This window comes from Sciurus carolinensis, chromosome 6 (genome assembly GCF_902686445.1).
Source record: "Sciurus carolinensis chromosome 6, mSciCar1.2, whole genome shotgun sequence".
In the NCBI taxonomy this organism is placed as follows: Eukaryota; Metazoa; Chordata; class Mammalia; order Rodentia; family Sciuridae; genus Sciurus; species Sciurus carolinensis.
In genome coordinates this window covers 106,277,598-106,303,845 of record NC_062218.1, presented here as the reverse complement: position 1 = coordinate 106,303,845, position 26,248 = coordinate 106,277,598, and the positions used below count along the sequence as shown (strand labels likewise).

The window sequence follows — 26,248 nt, the reverse complement described above, 5'->3', positions numbered from 1 at the left end:
AAGACCCAGACAGAAGGTGGGCTTGTAAGTCCTACCTAGAGGACATGATTTGATTTCCTAATTTTCTCTGGTTTCAACACTGGGTCTTGACTTCTGCCAGCTGCTCAGGCCATTTCTGCTCAAAGTAGGCCAGATTCGCTCTGGCCCTCGCTGTCTCTCTTCCCCAGCTTTCACATGGCCTTTCCCTTCATATTATTTCTGGCTGAGCCAAAAGTCAGCTGTTTGAGGTCACCTCCTTTGGCCTTGCATCACTCTCCAGCCATCACAATGTGTTTGCTTGCTTTCTGTTCATTGTTTTCCCCAGCACATGTTCTTGGTCAAGTCCATTGAAATATGAATTCCAGAGAAATAGGACCTTCATCTGCCCAGTGCTTAGGGCACTCAGCACAAAGTAGGTACTGTATAAATATTAGTTTTTATTTTCTTGTCTTCTAAATCTTTTTTTTTTCTACTTTTAAAGTAGAGAATAAATAATTTGGAGACCAAAAGAATAGAAAAATAGCAGATTAAATCTAAAAATATTATTTTAAGGGAATATTGGCTTTTTTATATCAAATGTCTGAAAAGTAAGCAAAAGAATGAGGCTACCATCTGAGGACAGCTTTTATAATTTTGAAAACCGAATTTTATTTTGATATGCTATTAGTCCACCCAGTCATGATACTTTCTTTAACAGAGATTGATTTTTTTAGAAGAATATGGGTCTGTATCTTTTTGCAAATCTGTTATAATTTCTCTGCCTGCCATCTTTTTTTCTAGTTATATTTGTGTTCATAGATAACCCAGGGCTGTGGTTCGGAGCAGCATAATTTGAGCTCAAGTCTCAGTCCTTTACAATACAAGATGACATCATTTATGTACCTCTCCTGAGTTTAGTTTCCTCATCTGTTAATAGGGGGTGACAATGAAAATCGGAACTGTGATAGGACTGATTGAGATAAAATGCACTATGGCATCTGGCACGGTGCAGCCGCTCACTGCAGGGGACTGATTTTGGTGGGAGCTCCCCTCTGCCAGTGTCACACTGCCCCTGCTGAGCTGGAGCACCACGTCCTCCCGTGGAATCTCAGATGCTTATGTGCATTCTCAACTCACACCCAGAAGCCCTCCCTTTGTCCCCTCTGAACTTCTTACTTTTCGTGCCTGTGTTCGTGTCTGTCTCCCAACCAGGAGGGATTCTCATGTGCATTAATCAAGCATTTCTAGACTATGTCCTGTTTGTTCCCCCATTAAAGCACAGTAATTGTAGACCCTCTACTTTTCAAAGAGGGGAAAAACAAAGGTTAGAATTTTCCTTAATCTCTCCATTTTATTATGGGGTGGGTAGGACAGGGGTGCTCTCTTTTGGGAGAGTATTTTGGTTTTGTTATTTTTGGTAAGGCAGAAATGGAGAGTCAGGATAATGATGTAGTGTTAGGCCATAAGAGATGGTTGATATGAACAAGAAAGGATCTAGATTTTGGATGATGTTTTATGCCTTTGCACCTGAAAGACCTGAAACTCTATTTCCCCAGGTCCAAACACAGCCAGACACCCTGATGGTATCTGTGGGCTGGGGGCCATAAGGGAAGTGGGAGGAAGATGAAAAAGGAAGGAGGTCCCCATTGCCAGTAGAGACGGACTGTGCACTCATCAGGAGAGGTGATGGAGAAAGGCCAGTTATGTACTGCTCTTTCGACTTCTAGTGAAATAAAGAACAAGGCAAATGAAACTGGGAAGAAGAGTGAGGCTGGCATCTAGTGGTTACAGCAGGAAATTGCCCAGAGCCCATGAGCCAAAAGGCAGCTTTTGCACATTTTATCGCCTCAGCCTTCATTTCCCTGTATTAGTTATTTCAGCTGTAAGTGATGGATTAAGAACCAGAGTAAGAACAAAAGTAAAGGAATTTATTGACAGGTGCAATGGGAAGGATGAGGTGGGGTGAACATTAGCTACGCTGGAACTAGTTGGTCAAATGATATCACCACACTCTCCCAGTCACAAATGGCTCCCTCAACTTGAGACTCTTCTTCTCCCTCCTTCTGTTAGCATATGGCCAATCTTCTCTTGTGATGACATGGACTTTGCCTATGAGATTAAAGCAGAAGGCTATGAGCAGCTGTGGGTACGTGTGCGGGAGTAGGTGGTGGGAGGGGGTTCTTAGCTGATCTTCTTTTCTCCAGTGATCACACACTGATGACTTCCTAACTTTTTGTCATGCTCATCATAATTCCAATTCCCAGATCCAGACGTTTAGAGGGTGCTTTTGCTAGATGTCTTGTCAACCACAAGTAATCAAAATTGAAGGTGTTATTCCTTGTGTTCTTGTTTTTGGTTATTTGTCTTTCTCTTCCATGCATACAGTAATGCCATCTAAAATTTCCTCTTTGGATCTGCACAGATAGCAGAATCTATAAGCTAAACAAATTAAAAAATATATGTAGAATGTGCAAAATGGAAATGGATATCCTCATAGCAAATTCTGTTTTGAGGAGTAAATGAAATAACATTGGTATGACATATATAGTTTCACAACTAAAGAATAAGGTTGATAAGTATAATGTCATTTTAAAATTTGTATCTTCTCTATCATAGATTCTCAGAAGTAATCTCAGCACCAGAACATTCTTCAGAATATTCCAGGTCCTACCTTTCTATCAGTGATTGAAGTTCTGTTTATTTTCATTTGTTTATGTGAGTGGGAAAAGAGAATTCTTTCTCTGCTATACGGAGGCCTATACGCTGTCCCTACTAGATCTTGGGATCTTGTTAAATGTTGACTTAACTTCAGCTTGGAGATCTTTTGAAATGAGTTGATTGAAAGAATAGAATGAACAGATATATAAAGCAAAAAATCACTTGTAGAAAATGTACTGAGCAAAATCACACACCTGTCCCTAAAATGTCTCTTTCTTTTAATGTTAGCACTCATCCAGTACATTAGGTGTAAAGACTCATTAAAGGCAGGGAAGGATTACACTCCATTTATGTCTGAGCTATCAAAATGTATAAATGCATTCTACTGCCATGTACAACTAATTAGCACAAAATTTTTTTAAAAAATTTAATTTTAGAAGGTAGGGAAGGAGATGCTCAAGGAATGTATGTCACATATGATGAGGCAGGAAGTGAGCCCAAGTCTCTGAGTTGCAGGTCCGTCTCTCAGTTTGTTAGTTCTCTGCACCACTGAGCCACACTGGACCATGAGGAATTCTCTAACCGCAAACATCTACCACAATTGAATTCTTTGCAATTTTCAGGATCAGGTGTTCTTTTGTGTTAGGGTCAGAACATTTCCTGCATAAGTAAAATGTATCCGCTAATATTGAGCCAAGGAGTGTTGAGTATCCTGCCACCTAATTAGTCATGAACTCTTAGAACAGGACTGAATCGTGAGTTAGAATAGCACAAATGTGTATCACAGACATGTAAGCACACTGAGTGTATCACACCTGACACTTCAAATATCTGAACTGAGGAACAGTGAGGTCAAAGATTTGGAGGAATAATCCAGGTAGACATTGAAGCCACCTAGGTTGACATGAATGTCCACAAAGCAAGGTTATCTGTTAAGGGTCAAAAGCACTGGGTTACTAAGAAAGAGAGACAAAGTATGGAAAGTGATTGATGCAGATATCATGTGCCTTGACATCACTTTTCTAGCAGGGCAGAGAAACAGTGGCCTGGAAGTTGCCTCAGAAAATCAAGAAAATGTCAGTGCCTTCTCCAATCCTCTGGGAGCATAGGCTTTCCCTCCTCTCCACTATTACAAGTGTCTTAAAGTGTCCTGGGGAGGGTGTTGTGGTGTATGCTTGTAATTCTAGCACTTGAGAGGTTGAAACAGGAGGACTGTGAGTTCAAAACCAGGCTCAGCGATTTAGGGAGGCCCTAAGCTACTTAGCAAGGCCTTGTCTCAAAATATAAAAAGGGCTGGGGATGTGGTCCTGTTTTCAATCCCCGGTACCAATGTAGGTGAGTTTACCTATCATACAGCTGAGGATCTTGGTGTCATGGTAGATGCGTTTATGAGGGAAGGCAGCCATGGAAAGAAGCACTGGAGAGAAGGGGCACAAAATAGTAAGAGGATGTGAGAAGCAACTGCAGCAAGGCTGCTGTCCAAAACTGGGCCCAGGTGGCAGGAGAGCTTATCTTCTGGTCTCTGGAATGTTCTACTGCCCTGATTATGAATGGCTATTTGAGTGTGTAGCTTGTGAACCTTTTGAAAATTATTTTGCAAAGTGACTTTCCATAACCATGCCATCTATGTTAAACTTTTCATTAAAGTTACCATGCTGTATACAAAAAAATGCCCCCAGTGGGATGCCCATCCTGCCTTTGTGACCAGAGAAAAGCCCCCAGTTTCCAATACAAATAGGCTTTGGGAATGGATTTTTTTTTTTAAATTAGAGAATTATAGTTGGGTTCATTTTGACATTGAATTTTATGTCAATCCCTGTTTCCCCCCCTTTTCCCTCCCACTTTCTCCCCCATTCTTCTCTGTCTACTCTACTGATCTTTCCTTGGCTCATTTAATTATTTATTTTTGATTGATACTTTCTGTATATACATGAAGGGGGAATTTCCTTTATATTCATAAAGGCACACAATGGTACATTCATATATACATACAATGGGATTTTGTTATATTCATTCCACATTTCCTCCCTTTTCCCATCCCTCCTTCTCCCCTCCACATATCTTCCTTATATCTTATATCCTTATATCTTCCTTATATCCCCACTTTATTCCCCCACCCCAAGGATCTTTGCCAAAATAAAAATCCAAGGATTCCATTTTTTTCTCCCAGATCTTTTGTTCTTAATGTATCATCTGTCTAGTCTCAGGAAACAAAAAACATGATAGCAACAGTTGTAAGAGAATAGGAGATCTGTTATTATGTATAAAAGAAAAACCAATTTTTCATATATTTATTAATCACCTGTAGGTCTTCTTATTTCTTATTTTATTCTAATTTACAGTGTCTGTCCAGTTCTTTAACTAATTTATTGATCGGGTTCTTTTTATTTTTGGTGTAAAGTTTTGTAAGTTCTTTATGAATTTTGGAGATAAGTGCTCTATCTGAAGTGCGTGTGGAAAAGATTTTCTCCCAATCTGTAGGCTCTCTTTTCACATTTTTGATTGTATCCTTTGCTGAGAAAAAGCTTTTTAGTTTGAGTTCATCCCATTTATTGATTTTTGTTTTGATTTCTTGTGCTTTGGGAATCTTGTTAAGGAAGTCTGATCCTAATCCAACATGATAAAGATTCGGGCCTACTTTGTTTTCTATTAGGTGCAGGGTCTCTGGTCTAATTCCTAAGTCCTTGATCCATTTTGAATTGAGTTTTGTGCAGGGTGAGAGATAGAGGTTTAATTTCATTTTACTGCATATGGATTTCCAGTTTTGCCAGCACCATTTATTGAACACGCTATCTTTTCTCCATTGTATGTTTTTGGTTCCTTTGTCTAGTATGAGGTGACTATTTAGGTGGGTTCGTTTCTGTGTCTTGTATTCTGTACCATTGGTTTGCCTGTCTATTTTGGTGCCAAAACCATGCTGTTTTTGTTACTATTGCTCTGTAGTATAGCTTAATGTCTGGTATTGTGATACCTCCTGCCTCACTTTTCTTGCTCAGGATCGTTTTGGCTATTCGAGGTCTCTTATTCTTCCAGACGACGTTCATGATTGCTTTCTCTATTTCTATGAGGAAAGTCATTGGGATTTTAATTGGAATTGTGTTAAATCTGTACAGTGCCTTTGGTAGAATGACCATTTTGACAATATTAATTCTGCCTATCCAAGAATTTGGAGTGGACCCATTATCCCACTCCTTGATTTATACCCAAAGGACTTAAAATTAGCATACTACGGTAATGCAGCCATATCAATGTATATAGCAGCTCATTTCACAATAGCTAGATTGTGGAACCAACCTAGATGCCCTTCAACAGATGAATGGATAAAGAAACTATGGTATATATACACAATGGAATATTATTCAGTCATAAAGAAGAATAATATTATGGCATTTGTAGATAAATGAATGGAAATGCAGACTATCATGCTAAGTGAAATAAGTCAATTCCCAAAAACCAAAGGCCGAATGTTTTCCCTGATAAGTGGATGATGATATATAATGGGGATGTGGGGTGGGGAGTGTGAGAAGAATTAAGGAATTTTAGATTATGTAGAGGGAAATGAGAGGGGGGTATGAAAAATGTTGGAATGAGACAGATATCATCACCCTATGTACATGTCTGATTACACGAATGTTGTGAATCTACATCATGCACAACCATAGAAATGAAATGATGTACCCCATTTGTGTACGAAGAATCAAAATACAGTCTGTACAAAATAAAAAAATAAAAAATAAAAATGACCAAAGTGTAGATCTAATTGAAGCTTGCCTGGAGATGGGAAGTGGATGTCATTAGAACACAGTTTCTCTCTCTTCTCTGCTTTCTCTCATTTGACTTCCCACCTAATGCAGTTTCCATTTGTTCTCATAAGATGACTGTCCATGGAGTTGAGGAAATATTTACCAGGTGCATTTCCAAAAGAGAGGAGTAGGGAAAAGAGGAGTGTATCTCAGCAAGTCCGGGAGAATAGACTAGAGCTCTAGTGCCTCTACTTGGGTGAAATGCTGGTACCTGCATTGATGCCTGAGTCCAGGGTCTTCATTTGCAGACTGGAATGAAACCCCTGGCTGCAGTGGTTAGCGCACCTGCTAGGTCTTGAACGGGAGATATACCCCCAAAACCCATGATCAGATTATGAGGGCTATAACCTAAACAGCAGATTAATCCATTTGGTGGATTAATAATTAGAAAGGATGACGGTACTGGGTGGTTACTCAGGGCAGGTAGGATGTGACTGGAGGAATTAGGTCCTGAGGCACACTGAGGGTATGCCTTTGGGGTTTATAATTTGACCTCTTTTTCTCTCTTTCTCTCTCTCTCTCTGTCCATGCTTCCTGGCTTTCACAAGTTGAACAGCTTTCCTCTTCCATGATTTTCTGCCTCCTGAGGGGCCCAGAGTAGTGGAATTGGCTAACTTTGAACTGAGATTTCTGAAACTGTGAGCTAAAATAAACTTTTCCTCCTTCAAGTTGCTATTGGCGGGTAGTTTGTTCACAGTGACAAAATGTTGATTAACACACATTAATTTCAGTTGCTAGAATATAGATGACTAGATTTTTAGACAGCAGCAAAAGATGCCCAGTCAATTAGATCCTTAAATCCTTGGTTCCATATCCACTACTGACAATACTTCATGTTGTTCCATGAACTATTTCTGATATCATGCATAAACTCACAGTGGATTGAAGAACCTTAATCTTACTAACGGAGGAGCGGCATTAGCTTCCATCAGGACATTCATTATGCTTAAGGTCAGATATCTGTTAAATTGGATGAGTCGCTCTTCAGCATAAATAATACAATAAGCCAACCCAGGAAAATTTTGTAGTCATTATGATCAGGGACACAGAAAGATAATATGACCCCAAATTAAGTAGTAAATGGTAAAACTGAGGGTAGACTAGTGTCCATATTAGTGTCCTTTCTTTCTTTGAGTAGGAACCATCCGTTAGCATAACACTTTTCATCTCTTTCTGGCATTTTACTTCTCCAATCATGGGAGGTATAATTTATCTATTTGTGGAGTTTAAATGTAGCACTGTTCCTGCATAACCCATTGACTCCCTCCTCTAGAGTCTATGACAGGAAGGATATTTTCTCTTCAGGTTTGTGTCATTAAGTAAGACTAGTGGGGTGTGGTATAACCCTGCAGATAAGCTGGAAGTTTATAATAAGTTTAATTTAGAGGAATACTAGAAAACTCACTTGATGGACAGACCTTAGAAAATCTACCCCCAGCACACATACACACAGGGAAGTTAAGCAATCAGTTACAATAATTATCAGCTCCTTGTTGTTATGATTATTTATAACAAATGTAATTTTGGTTCTCTATTATCTTGATTCCTTTGTGTCCCATTTGGTTCCAAATTTGGGTACAATGTAGGAATGGATTGCTTAATGTGTACCCTTAAATTATAAAAGAAAACTTTTTCAAAAGTAAGTCTTGAAGAGAAAAAGAAGTGAAGGTACTCTGTTACCCATTATCTACAACTTCCATATTTCACAAATTGAACATATGAGCCGAATTCCCTAGAGAAAAGAAAAGAAAGAATAGGGTCATGAGGAGATTGGGCTTCGGTCTTTTATGTGCTTGCCCTTATCTTCTAAATGAAATCCTACAAAGGGAGCTGCCATTATAATTCGCTTTATCCCCTCTGCTTCCATTTGTCACAACCAGTTTGCACCTTCCTTCTCTATGTCTTGACTGTTCAAAAGGTATCCTATGACATTTTCCAATGTTGTTTTCCATCCCTTTGCCCAGTCCCATCTCAAGTTTTTTCCATTCAACATAGCAGTTCTAGAATCTTTCCTGAAGAGGTAAAAGACAACCATAGCAATAATGGTACCCATAACTCACTCTCTGCTTAAACTTTTGCAATGTTCATGCTGCCCAAAGAAGAGTCTATTCTCTTTGTTCTATTTATGTCACAGAAGATAGACTGTGCCTGAATCCTTACATATTAATATTCTCTAACTCATAACATTCCTTTCACCATAATGCACAATTTCTCAATTCTGTTTTACCAAACATTGATGTGTAGATTAATGAATCCATTTTGTGTATCTTGTTTCTTTATAATCATTAACCTTCTTTTTTTTTTTTTTTCATTCAAGAGATTCCCACCTCAACCCCCATAATTGGGAACACCTTTGATATATATCTGATCTACTTAACTGGTTCAGGCCTTGCAGACACAAATGCTTGGGACCACAAAGTGATGTGAGGCACCTCTGCCATTGAAGGCAGGTGAGAATACAGCTCTCTGAAATGTCCAGGTTCAATTTGAAAAGTAAGCTGCTCCTAGGCAGATGTTTCTTATTTACTGCATGTGAAATCCTTGCTTACTCTCAATGTAATGTTTGTAATTTATATTTTAGATAATCTGATTTTTGATAACCTGTCAACTCTTTCAGAACTTATTAGAACACTATTTTGACCCAACAAAACCAAGGGTACTTTCTGTTATCAATTTTGCTATGCATTTGTTCCTTTTGCCAGATAAGATTGCAAACTTCTCAAGAGTCTGGGGTCTGTTTCATACAGCTAGTTTCTTGGTACGTATTATCAGGATTCTAGACTGATACGGTCTATGGTCATTTAAGGTTAGAATTCTTTTAAGGATGGTGTTTATGATTCTGTATCAATTCTGACCAAGACTTGCTATCTTCAATGTTTTTCAGTTGTTTTCAAAGTTTTATATTGTTCACAAGTGGTGGTTATTTCTCTGGACCATGAGTCCAGTTTGCCAGACTTTTCTTCAAAACATTGCAGAGAACAGAGATTAAGGAATTATTTTCCTCCCCACTCAAGAGAGCATTGGGACTTTTTGCCACAATTTATAGAAATGGCATAAATGGTTAAGTTTATACATGCAATATCCAAGGAAAATTAGTCAGGTCACTGCACTTTTCCTGCGATAGCACTAATTTCCTGTGTTCCTGAATTAAATTATATTTGAAATGAACTGTGCTCATATTAGCTACAAAGTTACTAAACCACAATGCTCTTTTAGTCAAAAAGGACACTTTAGTATCAGATTGAGAAATAACAGCTAAAGTCATCACAGTACACCTGTCAAAATTATAAGGGAAGACATCCTGATGGATAAGAGTGTTTTTGTATACCTAGTGCTTTGTGTGGGTCTGCCAGATATTTATGTTAATAGTGTAATTTACGGGGAATACCTGTTTTACTTGCTTATGGTTCTGAGTCACTTGTATCAGTGAGCTTTGGGAGTGAGAGCTGAAAAACATCAGCCATGCAGGTGTTATATGCCTGTATGATGGCGAGTTTCCCAGTTTGGTGATTAATTTATAAGTGTTGTCACCCATCATAACTGGGAAAATTTAAGTATTGCCTGAGGGTTTTCAATTGGGAAACCATAGCGGGAAGCTTATACCTGGTAACTTCTGGATTCTACTCTATGTGCCTTTTGCTTTTCTGATTTTAATTTGTTTCTTTTCAGTGTAAAAAAGTAGTTATCATGAGTATAGGAGTTTTTCTGAGTTTTATGAGTCCTAGTAAGTCCTACCATCTGAGAGTAGCTTGGGGACATCAAATATAGAGGACATGACAGGTCGTGGAAGAGTTACTGACAAAACAAGTCTGGCTTGTAAAAATGCTTTCAAATGGAGCTAAAATATATCACAATTAATATTGCTATTTAATCTAAATTTCCTACTAAATTTATTTGAAAGGGAAGAAATATTAAAAATTAACTGTTGGGTCTAGGGTTGTGGCTCAGTGGTACAGGGCTTGCCTAGCATGTGTGAGGCACTGGATTTGATTCTCAGCATCACATATAAATAAATGAATAAAATAAAGGTCTATCAAAATCTAAAAAATATTTAAAAAATAAAATTTATCAATTGTTATCCATGTAAGACTGTATAACCACTTGGTACTTGGGTGTCATATTTAGATCTGTATCTCTGTCTAGGTTTCATATACATATACATGTATATATAATGTATATGTTTTAATATATATATATTTCTTTGTTTATATGTCTCTATTTAGAGATATAGAGATATAGAGATAAATATATATTTATAGATAGAGAGATAAATAGATGGGTATTATCCATAGGTCTGTGAAAGAAAATTTGAGTGATTTTTAAAAAACACATTCCTATCATTGCTTGAATATTATCTACAGACTTCCTACACATATGAACTCTACAATTCTCTTAAAAACTCATGTAAGTTTTTCCTTCTAAGTCAATTTTGGAAAGGTAACTTAATTTTTAAAAGATACTTGGCATTGTACATGTAGTCTCTTCTCAATCGTTCATGAATAATAGAGGATATTTAAGAAAATATTCATACACCAGTAAAACCAATTCCTTTGCTTGCATTACTTGAAATTTCTGTGAATTATAGAAGAAAAATGCAGTAATTATTTTATTTCGAACTTACCATTGATCAAGACAAAAGAAGCACTCATTCTTGTAAGTCAAACCATTGGAGCCACAGACATGTGCTTCTATATTTGGACAGTTTGCTGCATATAAATCATCCACTGGGTAATACATTTTACATGGGGGCTGCAAATATAAAACATTATAGACATAGCAAATTATTCTGTCCCATTTATTCCTCCCTTTCACTTCTACATACATAAAAGTGATATCAAATCTTACTAATCAATTGATCTTTTTAAAGACTTCCTGTCCTCTGGATTTCCATAAGTTCAATTTTTTAAAAACTCTAGTGTATCCATCCACCCCATAATCTCTAAAATCAAAGTATTGTAATCTCCCTACTTACAAACAAATGCAAAGTTTTCATTTAACCTTGGTATCCCAATCCTAGTAATTCATTGTAAGAAATTTGTGTGTAAAAATATTAATTAATTTGTGAACTTCCAGAGGACAGGGTGCATCTGGATACTTCGTAAAATTAGTGCTCTGAATTGAGATTGGGAATAAATGCTGGATACCTCTATTTAGGCTTGTGACTGAGAAAGTTATAGGTATTATTTCACTTAATGCATATATATATATATATATATGTATTTATTTGGCTATAAACATTTATTTTACTAAAACATGTTATTATAATACTTATGCTACATGGAAGTTTAAGCCTAGAAGTTAAGGAACATATCCAAGGCCACTGAGAAGTCAGTCATTCTACTTTACCTCTGTGAAGTTTCAGATCACTCCCATGAAGAGAGTAATCAGATTAGAATGAGAATCCATACTGAGGAATTTATTTATTTATTTATTCTAAAATATTTTTGATTATGATTTATATTGGTACATTATAATGATGCAAAATGGTGGTGTCATTATGCCGTATTTGTACATACACATAACATAATTTGGTCAATTTCATTTCCAGGTACCTTCACTTTCCAAATTTACCTCAGGCCATGAAGAAGGGTCATGCGATTTGAAAAATTCTGTGAATTAAGTGAAAACATGATAAGTTAAAAGAAATAGTTCTCCGCAGGATATGATTCCACTCTTGCATCACTAGTTTAAAAAAAGGATGCAATTTATTTAAGTGCACAAACATACTCAAAAGAATTTATAGCATCAGAATTCATAAGTAACATTTTTTGTTAACTACTTTATTCATTTATTCTAGATCTTATTTTCACAGTTCCAACTTTGTTTATAAATATGCTATACCATTGAGTAAAAATGGTTTAGGACTGTATATATAACTTAAAATGTTATTTCATGTAATTTTAGGTAAGTTGATTGACTTTTGCTATACCTATAACTTCCACTTACTATAGGTTGACTAATTATATGCATTTTAAAGATGCTTGTAAAATTAAATATGATACATAAAAATTGTATTAGGCCAGCTCCTATCAAGATACTGAAATAAAAAGGGCACAGTTATTATTAAAAAACTGAAGGAGATTTCTGACTTTCAGGAGACTAATTTTCTGGAATGGTTCTCTGATAAGTACAGTGCTGCCTATGGTCGCTCTGTTCTTACCTTTGTTAGATGATATTTAAAATGTCCCAAAATATTCTGAATTCCCCAACATTAGAATTCAAAAAAGTTGAAAGAAAGATCCTAAATAGTATTTAAAAATCTTTTCAAAAAGGAAACAAGCTTACCAATCTTTCCACGAATAGATCATGCAGATTACATACATACTTGGCTTGAGAATAAAAAAGATAGAATGTTTTAACCTAATTTTATAAAGCCAGAATATTTTAATGATAGAAGCAACTGGAGATGGGCATTACAAAAGAAAAGTAGTGGCCTTCATCTTGTAGACATAAAATAAAACTTATACATTTCCATTGCACAACATACATAGAAGCAGTTCCAAATGAATGAGGATCTAAACATTAAAAAAATGAAACCATAAAAGAATCTGCAATACAACATTACAGAATTCCTCTTTAGTATTAATACAGCAAAAACTTTCTGAAAATGATTTCTCTAAGTGTGTTCACAGAAGAGGCTAATATTTTATTATATGAAAAATAACTTTATAGTAAGAACAAACACATGAAAACTAAAATGATATGAAATAAAGGGCTAATATCCCTGACATATAAAGTACTCTAAAATTGAGGCCTGAGGGGTACCTCAATTTTTGCTTGCCTAGCATTTGTGATGCTTTGGGTTCAGTCCCCAGCATCACAAAAGCCAAATCAAAACAAAAATACAATAAAAAAAAAAAAATAGAAATGTGGGTGTAACACTAATTAAAAACTCAATTGTAGTATAGACAATATATATGCACAAGTAATTCACATCCACATGCCCAACAAAGACACAGAAATGATCCTTAAATATGTAAAAGATATTCATCTTCATTTGATAAGAAAAATGTTAATTAAAACTTCTGAACTGCAATTTCTCACCTATCAGAAGATTTGTTGAGAAAGAAGTACTTTCATGTATTACTGGTGGGAATCAAAGTTGGTACCAGTATGGAGTAAAATTTGTCAACGTTGAGCAAAACTATACTTGCATTTTCCTTTAATTCAAGAAAATTCTCCTGAGGATATATCACCAACAATAGAAAAATTCATAAAATCATTTATTGCTGCACTGTTTGCAGTTGGAAAATACTAGAAACAAACTAAATGCTCAAACAACAGAACAATATGTAAACAGTTGGGTACAACCACCCAATGAAGTTTTAGGCAGTTGTTTAAATCAATAGGGAAGATCCCTTCACTGATTGGAGACAGATCAGTCACTAGTGATGCCCTGCTCAGAGAAAATTCTCTCTTCCATGCAACTTCCTGGGGATAGAAAAGATATCAGTGTGCCCAAATAGCCTTGAGGCACCAGGTGCTCGGAGGAAGAAGAAATACTGTACAAGTTAATAAGCTCTCAATTAGGCTATTTTCCCCACAGTCTCACTTTTGTTTATCTTGAAGTTCTTTCTCACAGTAACTCCCTTCGATGTTCTTGCTTATAAAATAAAACACATGAGCCCTTGTTCTTTGTTAGAGATCAGACTCCACCAGGGCTGTCCACTCCTGGGCACTGCTTTAACCCATAATTGTGTTTTTTGCTTTATTTCTTATATTTCTTATTTCTAATCCCCTCACTAGCCAGAGTTCAGGGCAACTGAGCGATTGTCATGCAGGTCATGACATCTTTGAACACATCTTGCTCATTTTATTTCATTTCCCTATATCAAAAATATTCAAATTGTTCTTATGGGTTTTCTTGACTGCATTATGCAGAGGCATGTTATTTAGTTTTCAAATATTGGGGAATTTTTCAGAGTAATTTACTTTTCCAATGGCAAGAAATCTCTTTTTTATCCACAATATATTTACTTGTTTGCTCAATCTCAGAACCTGACAATATAGTTTCCAGAATTCATATTTCATGATTCTGTGACAAAGAAGCCCACAAATTAGAATTCAACATACATTTAAATTTTTTGTCTTTAGAACAAACGTATAGAATGAGATTGTTGTATTTAAGTATTATTTGGATTTAGTTTCATTCTATCTACTTCAGTGTGGACAGTTTTCTTCTGAAATATGGTTTGGTTTATCTGTTTCTGTTTGTATTCACTTTTATAGTGTTTCCTCAATTCTTGTGGATGTTATTAAGTAATTTTTTTGTATGTGAGACATACCATATGGTATAATATTGGCATAAAGGTAGACAAATGTATCAATAAAATGGAATAAAAAGTTCAGGGGTATATACATCTATGAAGAAGTAATTTTTTTTTTTTTTTTTTAACAAAGGCAAAAGGACCTTTTGGGGAGTGGGGGGAACTCATCTTTTCAATAAATGATGCCAAAACAATTGTGTATATACATGTAAAAAAAAAAAGAATCCTATTTAATATGTTGCACCCTATAGAAAAACAAACTTGAAATTGATCAAAAGCATATGCATAAAATTTTATAATATAAAAATTCCTGGAAGAAACCACAAGAGAACAGCTTTGTGATCTTAGGGTTGTAACAGTAGTCCACTTCACCTTTTGAATATGGCTCTGAAGCTTATTTTTAAAAGGGACATGTTTTCCTTTTTTTTCTCCTCTTCTCCCCCTCCCTAACCTGGGGGCAGGGAACAAGATCACCTTGATTTATCAGTGCTCCACAGGAAAGAGATTTCTGCCAGAGGATCTAGAAAGTGAATACCTCCCAAATTAACAAGTGAATGTTAACACACCATCAAGGGGCCCTGGGACTCCTGGTCAGGGCACACCTGGAATGTAGCCTTTGAAGAGCTCCTTTAAAAGCCCCCTGCTCCTCCTGATGGGCAGAATCAGTCTCTGGGACAGGGGTCTCTGTGTTTCTTCTTTGTTAGCAAAGCAATAAAACATCTTTTTCCTTTTTCTCAAAACCATGTCCTCATTATTGAATTGGCATTAGGGACAAAGAGTGAGTTTTCAAGCTTTCTGCAACAGGGTAAGCAAAAATTTCCTAAGATCTGATGTGAAAAGCATAAGCCATAGAACAGGATACATAATGGGGGGTAGGAGGGAGGCAAGAACAGAGGAAGAATGGATTGTATAGAGGAAAAAAAGGGGTGGGAAGGGTGGGGAGAAGGAAAAATAATAGAATGAGACAGACAGACATCATTACCCTATGTACATGTATGATTACACAAATGGTATGACTCTACTTCATGTACAACCAGAGAAACAAGTTGTACCCCATTTGTTTACAATGAATCAAAATAAATAAATTATTTTTTTAAAAAAGTGACAAATTGGACTTTACCAAAGTTTACAATTTCTGTTCTTGAAGAACACTGAGGAAGATGAAGACTGTCACAGACTGGGATGCATGTTTCCATGTCATATAGCTGATAAAGGACCTTTATCTAGACTATATAAAGAACTCTTAAAACTCAATAACAAAACAAATAACGTAACAGGCAGTTCACAAAAGATGACACATGGACAACCAGTAAGTGCATGGGATGTTCAACATTATTGTTCATTATTGTTCAAATTAAAACTGGGATGGAATACCAATACATACATATTAGAGTATCTGAAATTAAATTGACTGACCCTACCAAGTGTTCCTGAGGATGTTGAACAACTAGAACTCTCATATGTTGATAATGCAAAATGGTATGGTGACACCAATCAGGAAAACTATGTGCCAGCGTCAGATTCTTAAAAATTTAAACAAATACATATCATATAATTTTGTCATTTCACTTGTAGGTATTTTCCTAAGAGAAATAAAAGCATAAGTTATACATTTATGTCCAAAATATGTTTATTTGCAGTAGTTCAATACTGGAAACGACTGAAATGTCTATCAGTTGGGTGAACAGATGAACAAAATGTGGTAAACTCATAAACTGGAATATTCTGTATAATAAGAAGGACAAAGCATTGATATATATAGTATTGATGATTCCAAAAAGTACCTGGTAAAAAAAAATATCATTACATATATTTGTATATGCATGTATATAATGTTTTAATTTATATAAGTTTGTAGAAAATGCAAGCTAATCTATGATGACAAAAGCATATCATTGGATATAGGGTGGACAGAGTGGTGAGGGTAGGAGGAGGAAAAGAAAAAGAAATCAAGGTAACTTTTATGAATGAGGGCTGTGCTCATTATCATGATAGTAGTGATAGTTTCACAACTTATATTGTACACTTTAGATATGCAGTATTTCATATCATTTTATCACATATTCATTTTATCCTCATTTAATAATTTATAAAAATTTTTTTAGTTGAGAAGATAGTTGAATATATTTTAGAGGAAGAAAGGAAGGATTTATTTGGTAAAATAAGACCATAAAAGGGTGTAAATGAAAGGTCTGCTAATAATTACTCCTTCAATATTAGGAATTTCTACTAATAAAGAAGACTTATTTAAAGGAATTAAAAGACAATTTATAACCTGAGCAAAGATAGTTGTAAAACAAAGTTCACAAAGAAGTTGTATCTGTGAGTTAGAACAATCTAGTTTAAAAACAGCAAAAGACGTGAAGAAGAATAACACAAAACAAGAAATGCCTATGGTCATAAACTATATAAAGATTCCTAGTGGTTAGGGAAATGCAAACCAAGGTGAAAGTGAGATTAAATTGGCTAAATTTTTGCAAAGTTGAGACAATATCTTTGTTGCAATAGATGTGGATCAGTAGGATGTCTTATACTTTTCTAATGAAATTAGCTCATACAGCAACTTTGAAAGATCATATGACATTATCCTATAGTATTGAAAATTCATATAACTCATAGCACAGCAGATCTACTCTGGGATATGCACCTGAGAGAAACCCTTGCTCATGTGCAGTAGGAAACATGCATGAGGATATTTCTAGCAGCTCTATTCTTAACATAATCAACTTGCAAACAAACCAAATGTTCAACAAAGGAGAAGGTAAATTATGCTATGTTCATATATTAGGATATTATTTCACCAATAAAACAAAATAAGCTGTAGCTGCATATGAATAGATATGCACTTAAGTGATATAATAGGAAAAAGTAAATTTTAATAGATAATTCTCTCCTTATAGTAGGTTTAAAAATTCTAAATTTATATAATTGATATGAACTTTAAATAGAGTATACTTTTGCATGCTAGGCACAAATGAGAAAACTATATTAAAAATAAAAATAAGAATGAAATTCATTTGGAAAAATAAAAACCCAGAATAGCCAAAGCAATCCTTAGAAATAAGAGTGAAGCAGGAGGCATCACAATACTGGACCTTAAGCTACACTAGAGAGCAATAGTAACAAAAACAGCATGATATTGGCACTAAAATAGACACGTAGACCAATGGTACAAAATAGAAGACACAGAGACAAACACACATAAATACAGTTATCTCATACTAGACAAAGGTGCCAAAACATTCACTGGAGAAAAGGTAGCACTATTCAATAAACGGTACTGTGAAAATTGGAAATCCATATGTAGCAAAATGAAATTAAACCCCTATCTCTCACCCTGCACGAAACTCAATTCAAAGTGGATCAAAGACTTTTGGCAATAGAACAGAGACCCTGTATAATGTAATATAAAGCTGCTCCCCTGCCCTTTATGCTACAGCCATTTCTCCACCTCCCATCTTACAACCTAGCTTGTTAGTCTGTGAACATCCTAGCTAGCTATTGGTTCATCAGTCAGTCTGCAAATATCCTTCTCAGTGATTGGTCCCTTGTTAGCCCGAGAAATTCCACTATTTAAGAATAGCTCCCCCCCCCCCCCCCCCCCCCCCCGCCATTTTCTCTCTTTCTCCTCCTTGCTTTCATGCTCTCTCCTCCTGGCTTTCACTCTTTCTCTTGCATGTGCTCTCTCTCTCTCTTTTCCTCTCATTTTCTCTCTCTCAACCTACAGGGAGACACTCTGCTTGTTTGTTTAATAAACTCTCTTATGTGAGCTCCTGCATCCGGAGTGGTTTCTGGGTTCTTACACCCTGCACCTAATAGAAGAAAAAGTAGGCTCAAATCTTCACCATGTTGGCTTAGGATCTGACTTCCTTAACAAGACTCCTAAAGTGCAAGAAGTCAAATCAAGAATCAATAAATGGAATGGATTGAAACTAAACAGCTTCTCAGCAAAGGAAACAATCAATAATGTGAAGAGAGAGCCTACAGAATGGGAGAAAATCTTCACCACACACACCTCAGATAGAGCATTAATCTCCAGGTCTCCAGGATATATAAAGAACTCGAGCAACTAGACACAAAAAACAAAACAAAACAAAACACATAACCCAAGCAATAAATGGGCAAAGGAACTGAAGAGACACTTCACAGAAGAAATACAATTGATCAACAAATATATGAAAAAATGATCAACATCTTTAGCATTTAGAGAAATGCAAATCAAAACTACACTGAAGTTTCATCTCACTCCAATTAGAATGGCAATTATCAATAATACAAGCAACAAGGCAAGGATGTGGGGGAAAAAGGTACACTCATACATTGCTGGTGGGACTGCAAATTGGTGCAACCACTCTGGAAAGCAGTATGAAGATTCCTTAGAAAACTTGGAACGAAACCATCATTTGACCCAGCTATCCCACTCCTTGGTTTATACCCAAAGGGCTTAAAATCAGCATACTACAGTGATGTAGCCATATCAACGTTTATAGCAGCTCAATTCACAATAGCTAGACTATGGAAACAACTTAGGTGCCCTTCAACAGATGAATAGATTTAAAAAAAAAAAATGTGACATATTTACGATGGAATATTAGCCTTAAATAAGAATGAAATTATGATATTTTCCGGTAAATGACATGCTGGAGAATAACATGCTAAGTGAAATAAGCCAATCACCAAAAACCAAAGGCTGAATATTTCCTGTGATATGCGAATGCTAACGTTCGAAATGGGAGTAGGACTAGGGAAGAATAGTTACTTTAGATTAGGTAGAGGGTGGTGAATGGAGGTGAGGGGGCATGGGGCTAAGAAAGATAGTAGAATGAATCAGACATTATTACCTCATGTACATATATAACTATATGACTGATGGGATTCTACATCATGTATAACCAGAAGAATGAGAAATTATATTATATATGATGTATCAAAGTGCTTTCTATTGTCATGTACAACTAATTAAAACAAAAAAATTTTAAAAAGAATATAAAAAATAATGAAAGAAAGATAGTTAGCTGCAGTAACTTAACAAGGCCCTAAACAACTTAGTGAGACACTGGGCTTGTGGCTCAGTGGTTGAGCACTCCTGGATTCAATTCCTGGTACCAATAAACAAACAAACAAACGACACATAAATAAATAAATAAAAACAAGAGAAGAATGAACACAAGATTTAGAACAGTGTTTACCTTGGGGGAAGGTAGAAAATGGATTTGGATTTCTGAAGACTGCATTTTAGTGTTTGCACATGTATCAGTAGTCTAGATTTTTGCAGGAATGGTGTGTTCATGTCTCTTCCTATTTGGATCCTATATTGATACTGAGCCAATTATTTTTCAATCTCATTCTATCCAACTCAGTCTTAAAATAATAAAATACATTCCAGAGAATCTACAGACAGTAGATATTTAATTGATGGCAGCTCCATTTTTAACATTTGCTTAGTGAACATATACAGTGTATCATTTGCTTAAGGAGGAACTTGGAATTTTAACTTTTTGTGGGTGAACTAGTTCCCTATTGCTGCTGTAATGAATTATTGCAAATTTAGTGACTTAAAAATGACCAAAATTTAGTATCTTACAGTTTGAGAAGTGAGAAGTCTAGGTGTCAATAGGTCTGAATTCCTTCTGAAGTATCTAAGAAGCAGTTCACTTTCACATCTTTTTCAGCTCCCACAGATCACCTGAATTCTTTGGCTTGGGGCCCTTTCTGTCAATCATACTAACATCTGCTCTCAGGGTCACAATTCTGTTCTGACTCTAGTCCCTCTGCCTCCCTTTTATGTGGATCCCTGTGATATTTGTTCCTCCTGAATATTCCTGTATACTTTGCATCTGAAGATCCTTACCTTAATCACATCAGAAAAGTCCTTTTTGCCATGGAAGGTAGCATATACACAGGTTCTGACAATTAGGACTTATCTATTTTGGGGGTCCAAAATTCTACAGAAAATAGGAGGTAGCATGAGTTTCTTCTTTAAGTTGAATCTCTGCTTTTTGTTGCTTAACTAGTAAGGTCCACGTGACAACCCAACATCATCCACACAGATACATTTTGTTCTTCTTTGGCTGGTTTCTCATTATATTTCAATGGACCTTTTGAAACCCAGAAAATGCAGCATTGTTTTAGGGAAAAGATCATATTCATACCATGTATTGCTTACAATGAAAACATTATGCTTTCTCAGCTCCTGAGAATTTCTTTTGATTAAAAAAATAGAAATGAGGATTACAATTGACAATGTAGAAAACAAGGCTGATTTTCCCATCTAGGAAAACACATTTTAATGATATCCAATTTGGATTTTTCAAGCCCAAAATTTCAGATTTCAGCCAAACATTTACTGTCTATTCACAAATGACTTTTTTTCTTTCCAACGACTTTAAGAAAATCTAGTATTTATCTTCTCAAAACTCCAAGATTACTCACCTGACAAAGCAGGATGTGTCAAGGTAGAGGACACAAGAAAAACTGTGATCTTGCAGAGCAAGCAGCCATTTGATTGCATCTTACACCTTTCTTGGGTGAGGCCTGAGAAAATGCACAAGTTAGTTCATTCCTTTTCTATTACACGGCTAACTTTCCTAACATGAGAGAACCTAATGTTCTATGTAGTGTCACCCCTATCTCTTGGGCCATGGTGGTCTCACACTGTTCTCTGCTCAAGGGACTCAGGCCTTCTGCTCTAAGGAAGCACAGAAAACCCTAATTCTCTTTTTCTACCAATAACCAATTTAAAATTATAGTCTGGGCCTGGAAGAGTAAGGAGGCTCTAGACTTTCCAAGTCCATTTCCTCAACTTCCTCATACCATACTCCATTCTGTCTCTTCTCGAAATCATGGCCCATGGACATAGAAAGCAATGAGGGAGAACCCTCTTAAGAGTGAAGTTTCCCCTACTTTTACATACACAGGCAACTAAAGGAAGGTGTTTGGGAAAAACAAAAACTGAAAAATGGGGTAAGATTCTGAGAGAGTGGAGAGCTGAAGAGATTTTACCAACAACTTGGACAAAGGATACAGGAGGAGAAGAGAAGTCATCTGAATGAGGTGACTGAATATGAACCTACTGCAGTCACCTTGAAGTCACAGCTAGCTTTGAGAAGACTTGTCCTGTGAGTTTATGGCCAGGAACATGCAGTAACAGAGGCATTGGCCTCCTCGCTTAATTGAGTAACCACTTGCTTGGCATGAGTTGACTCTAATGACTGTTCCTAAATTTGATCCCTGCTTTGAACCACCCCCTCTAAGGTTTCATGCTCTAGCAAGCAGGGACAGATCTGAAGGTTCTGTACTCTGTTTTCTGGTTATGAATCATGAGAAGAAGTAATGGCATTCTAAATATCTAACATTTGCAAAGCAGATTAATTTTGACTTGCCATATTCCAGATCATTCAGTTAAAATTTCTTGCCAGATTTGTGACTGGTCCCAGTCCTCCCATACTCCTTTACTTCTACTTCACAGAAGACTTACCTGTTTCATATTTTTTTCCCTTAATTTTAATTGGCACATTGTAGTTGCACATTATGGTAGGATTTGTTGTTACATATTTGTATATGCACACAATCAAACAATATCATTTGATCAATATCATTTCTCAGTATATTTCTAGGCTTCATTTATTTTTCCTGTTAACTTTGGAAAACAAACACCCCAATCAATAATATTTGCAATGTCTAAGCCTCCCAATTTCTATATATATTATCCTCAGTAGAGGCAAATTAGAAAATTGACCGTTATCTGATAAAATTCTATCTCAAAGATATTTAACTTTCCTAGAGTTTTAAGTACTCTTCATTGCTTCATATTCCCATACCAGGCTCAATTCTATATTCTGACATTTACAGTTAGCCCCTTGACATGTCCATCTTCTCTTGATGTCCTGCTCTCTCCTCTTCCCTCTATCCAAATCAGGATAAATTCTGCTGATTTTCCTGTTCCAGACCTTGGCTGTGAGGAGGATAGAAGAAATGACTCTATACAGTGGGCTCTATAATCAATTTTCCTCACTGTTTGCTTCAGTCCTCTAGATGCCTGAGGCAGCCTCTCATTTAATGTGATGTTGCTGCTTATACCACCTGTCTTATAATATTCCTTTTCTTTTAGTTACTTTTCCCTATTATCTGATCCTCTCCAACCCACATTACTTTGAGTGGAAATTTTCACCTCTTCTTTACTGAGTAAACAAGCTTCAGGATAAATTGGTCTTATTTTACCCTCTTCACTTTAAAATTCTGGAAATTTTATCATCTGCCTTTCCCTGTTTTTATCCTCCACTCCACATCATACCTTAGGATCTGCACTTGCACTGATCTTTTCCCTGTTGGCTGCTGGCTGTATAGTTTACATTCTTCATCACATGTATTTCCTGCAACAGTATTTAAATGTCTATAGCACTCTAAATTTTGTATAAGAGTAAAAAAAAAAAATAGGATCTTAGGACGATTCATTTGCTGGAATTACTAACAATGATGGAGAACAATGGGATTAACTAAAAATTTTTTCCTTTCTCTGCATTTACTCTTATCATAGAAAATGAATGCTTCCTTCAGTTTAATGTCTTAGAATAGTACCAAGAATATCTCAGGTATTATATGCATTTTGTCTTACTTGGTCATTGTCTTGTAATTTTTGCCTTCATTAGATTTCACTTTTCTCAAAGTCAGTGCTTTCAATTCTTTCAAAATACTGCCTCCCATGTAACTACACTGTAGGTTCTGTAAAGGAAAAGGTCCTGTATATATATAATTTCAGCCTTAGGGAATAAATTCTCTCCTTTTTTTTTTTTTTGGCCAAAAAGTAGGTTATTCAATAAATATGTATGGGGAGAAAAAAGATTTCATTCAGTCTTTATTATTTGTTTCCTGCATTCTTAGGTATTTTTCACAATTGCCTTTCCAGATACATTTTAGAGATATTACATCTTGTCTATCAAAAAACAATCCTCATGAAATTTCAACTAGGGATACAGTCTTTCTATACATGAATACAATTTTTGACCTGCAAGGTGATTTTTTTTCCATTTTCTTTATATATAGGCTTTTCAAGAATGGTACTCCTAAATCTGCTCTTGATAGCTTGTTTAAAACCTCCACTGGTTCTTCATTGCATATATTCTGGGGTTATGACTTATGATAAAACTTTGAAATAAAAAAAGTTACATTTTCTTTGTTTAACAAAAATCAACTAGTCCATTTTACTGTAGGATAAAGTTCCCTCCTTCCCCTTTTAGAAAAAGCACATCCTACATTCCTCCATACTTTTCATTAAATTTTTTCCTTTCACTTTTTTTTTTTCCAATAAGAATGAAAGATACATTGATCATAATTTTAACCATTTGTAACCTCTTTTCTTCAGGAAAAACCAAGAAGTAGAGAATTTGGAATCATACATAAGAACTTTTATTATATCAGCAAATTTTGAGGACATATAATGTTTTTATAGGTTTATGCCTCTTCATGGTACAACTTCTCAGTATGGTAAAAAGATCATGTTTATTAAAGCAGGTTCACATATTGTTTCTCTATTAATTTATGAAAACAAAAGTTTAGAATCTTAAATTGGGCTTGATAGTGAATGGTTCAATAGCTGTTTAGTTAGAAAGGATCTAGGTATTTAATGAATCAATTACTTGCCAATCTCTGGAATATTGCAGTTCTTAAACTATTTTTAGGAAAACAAATCATAAAGCACACTTATTAATATTGCTTTAAAATTTTTAATTTTAATTGGAAAATAATAATTGTGTATATTTATAGGGTACAATGTAATGTTATAATGCATGCACACATTATGGAATGATTGAATCAGGATAATTAACATATATATCACCTTACTTTGTAAAAAGAACATTTAAAATCTCCTTTTAATAATTTTGAGATATGTAATACATTATTATTAACTCTAGTCAACATAATGTACAATAGAGCATTAGAATTTGTTCCTTCTTTCTAACCGATCTTTGTGTCCCTGTCAACAATCCCAGCTCCTGTGCCAGGGCAACTGGTAATCAGGAATCTGTCTCTCCTTCTATGAGTTTGACTTCTTTAGATTCCACACATAAGTGAGATTATGTAGTTTTGTCTTTTTGTGTTTGGTCTATTTTACTTAGCATATTGTCCTCTGGATTCATACATGTTACTGCCAATGGATTTCCTTCCTTTGAAAACTGGATAAAATTCCATTGCAAATGTGTACCACATTCTCTTTATCCATTTATCCATTGATGACTACTCAGTTGTTTCCATTCTTGGCTATTGTGAACAATGCTGCAGCAACATGTGAGTGTGGATACCTCTTGAACACACTGATTTCAGTTCCTAAAATTGGGATGGCTGGATCAAATGGTAATTCTAGTTTTAGTATTTTGAGGGCACTTTATACTGTTTTTGAAAATAAATGTACCAATTTGCCTTCTCACAAAGAATGTACAAGGGTTCTGTTTCCTCCACATCCTTGCCAACATGTCTTTCATCTTTTTGCTAATGTCCTTTCTAATAGGGGTGAGATGTATCTCATTGTGGTTTTGATTTGATTTTCCCAATGATTAATCATATAAAGCATTTTTTTCCTTGTATTTATTTTGGCCATATGTATATTTTCTTTTGAGAAATGTTTTTTCAGGTCCTTTGCTTGGTTTTTAATAAGTTTGTTTTCTTGTTTGCTATTAAGTTCCTTACACATGTTGGTATTAGCCCCTTATCAGATGTATGATTTACAAATCATTTCCCCCATTCTATGAGTTTTCTCTTGTACTCTTCAGATGTTTACTTTGCTGGGCAGAAGCTCTTTAGTTTGATGTAATTTCACTTGTTTATTTTTGTTTTTGTAGCCTGTACTTTGGAATCATGTCTGGGAAATCATGAATCAAAACAATGTCATGGAGATTTTCATCTGCATTTTCTTCTAGTAATTCTACAGTTTTGATTCTTACATTTTTAGGTTTTTAATCCATTATGAGTTTGATTTTGTATACAGAGTAAGGTAAGAGTACATTTATTCTCCTAAATGCAGATATCTAGTTTTTACAGAACCATTTATTTTCTCCTTTGTGGGGAAAAATTCATGGTAAATAGAAGAAAACTCATCAATCTAGAATTTTATATCCAGTGAAGGACTTATATCAATGAAGGTGAAATAAGGAAATTTTCAAACTAACAAGAGCTAAAGAAATTTCTCATGAAATTTACACATAAGAAACAGAATGCAGAAATGTGAACATGTGAGTATACATCAAAGAGACTTCTCATTTTCATATTTCTTTAAAAAGATAATTGACAGTTAAAGTAAGAATACTGATAAAACATTGTATAGAAATAAAAAGTCTGACAACAGAAGCACAAAGTAAAGGGTAGAGAAATTAAAATGTGGTGTTGCTTTACAGATTCATATATTTCACTCAAAGTTTTATAGTATTACTTGAAGGTAGTCTGCTATTACTGAATATATACTGAAAAATTTAGGGCAACTATTAAAAAGAGGAGAAAGAAAGTAGAATTATAAAAAGTTGATAATCCAAATGAAGGCAGGGAAAAGGAAAAGAAACAAAGAATTGAGGG

General features: G+C 35.4%; 1 protein-coding gene across 5 annotated transcripts; it reads right to left on the bottom strand.

Annotated features, from left to right (window-relative positions):
- Positions 1-1,591: 1,591 nt before the first annotated feature.
- On the bottom strand, positions 1,592-21,884 carry Spink13 (serine peptidase inhibitor Kazal type 13). 5 transcript variants are annotated; one of them, XM_047556944.1, is made up of 5 exons: positions 21,689-21,780; positions 21,119-21,220; positions 11,991-12,028; positions 11,041-11,168; positions 1,592-2,067 (listed from the first exon to the last, which is right to left on the bottom strand). In XM_047556944.1, exons 2-5 carry the CDS (start codon positions 21,195-21,197, stop codon positions 2,025-2,027), a joined length of 288 nt encoding a protein of 95 aa, XP_047412900.1. In that variant the 5' UTR covers positions 21,198-21,220; positions 21,689-21,780; the 3' UTR covers positions 1,592-2,024. The 5 variants fall into 5 exon arrangements, with proteins under 5 accessions (XP_047412900.1, XP_047412901.1, XP_047412899.1 ...); XM_047556945.1 differs by lacking the exon at positions 1,592-2,067 and adding an exon at positions 2,076-2,397; XM_047556943.1 differs by lacking the exon at positions 1,592-2,067 and adding an exon at positions 5,999-8,151 and having other exon boundaries at positions 21,769-21,884.
- Positions 21,885-26,248: the final 4,364 nt, after the last annotated feature.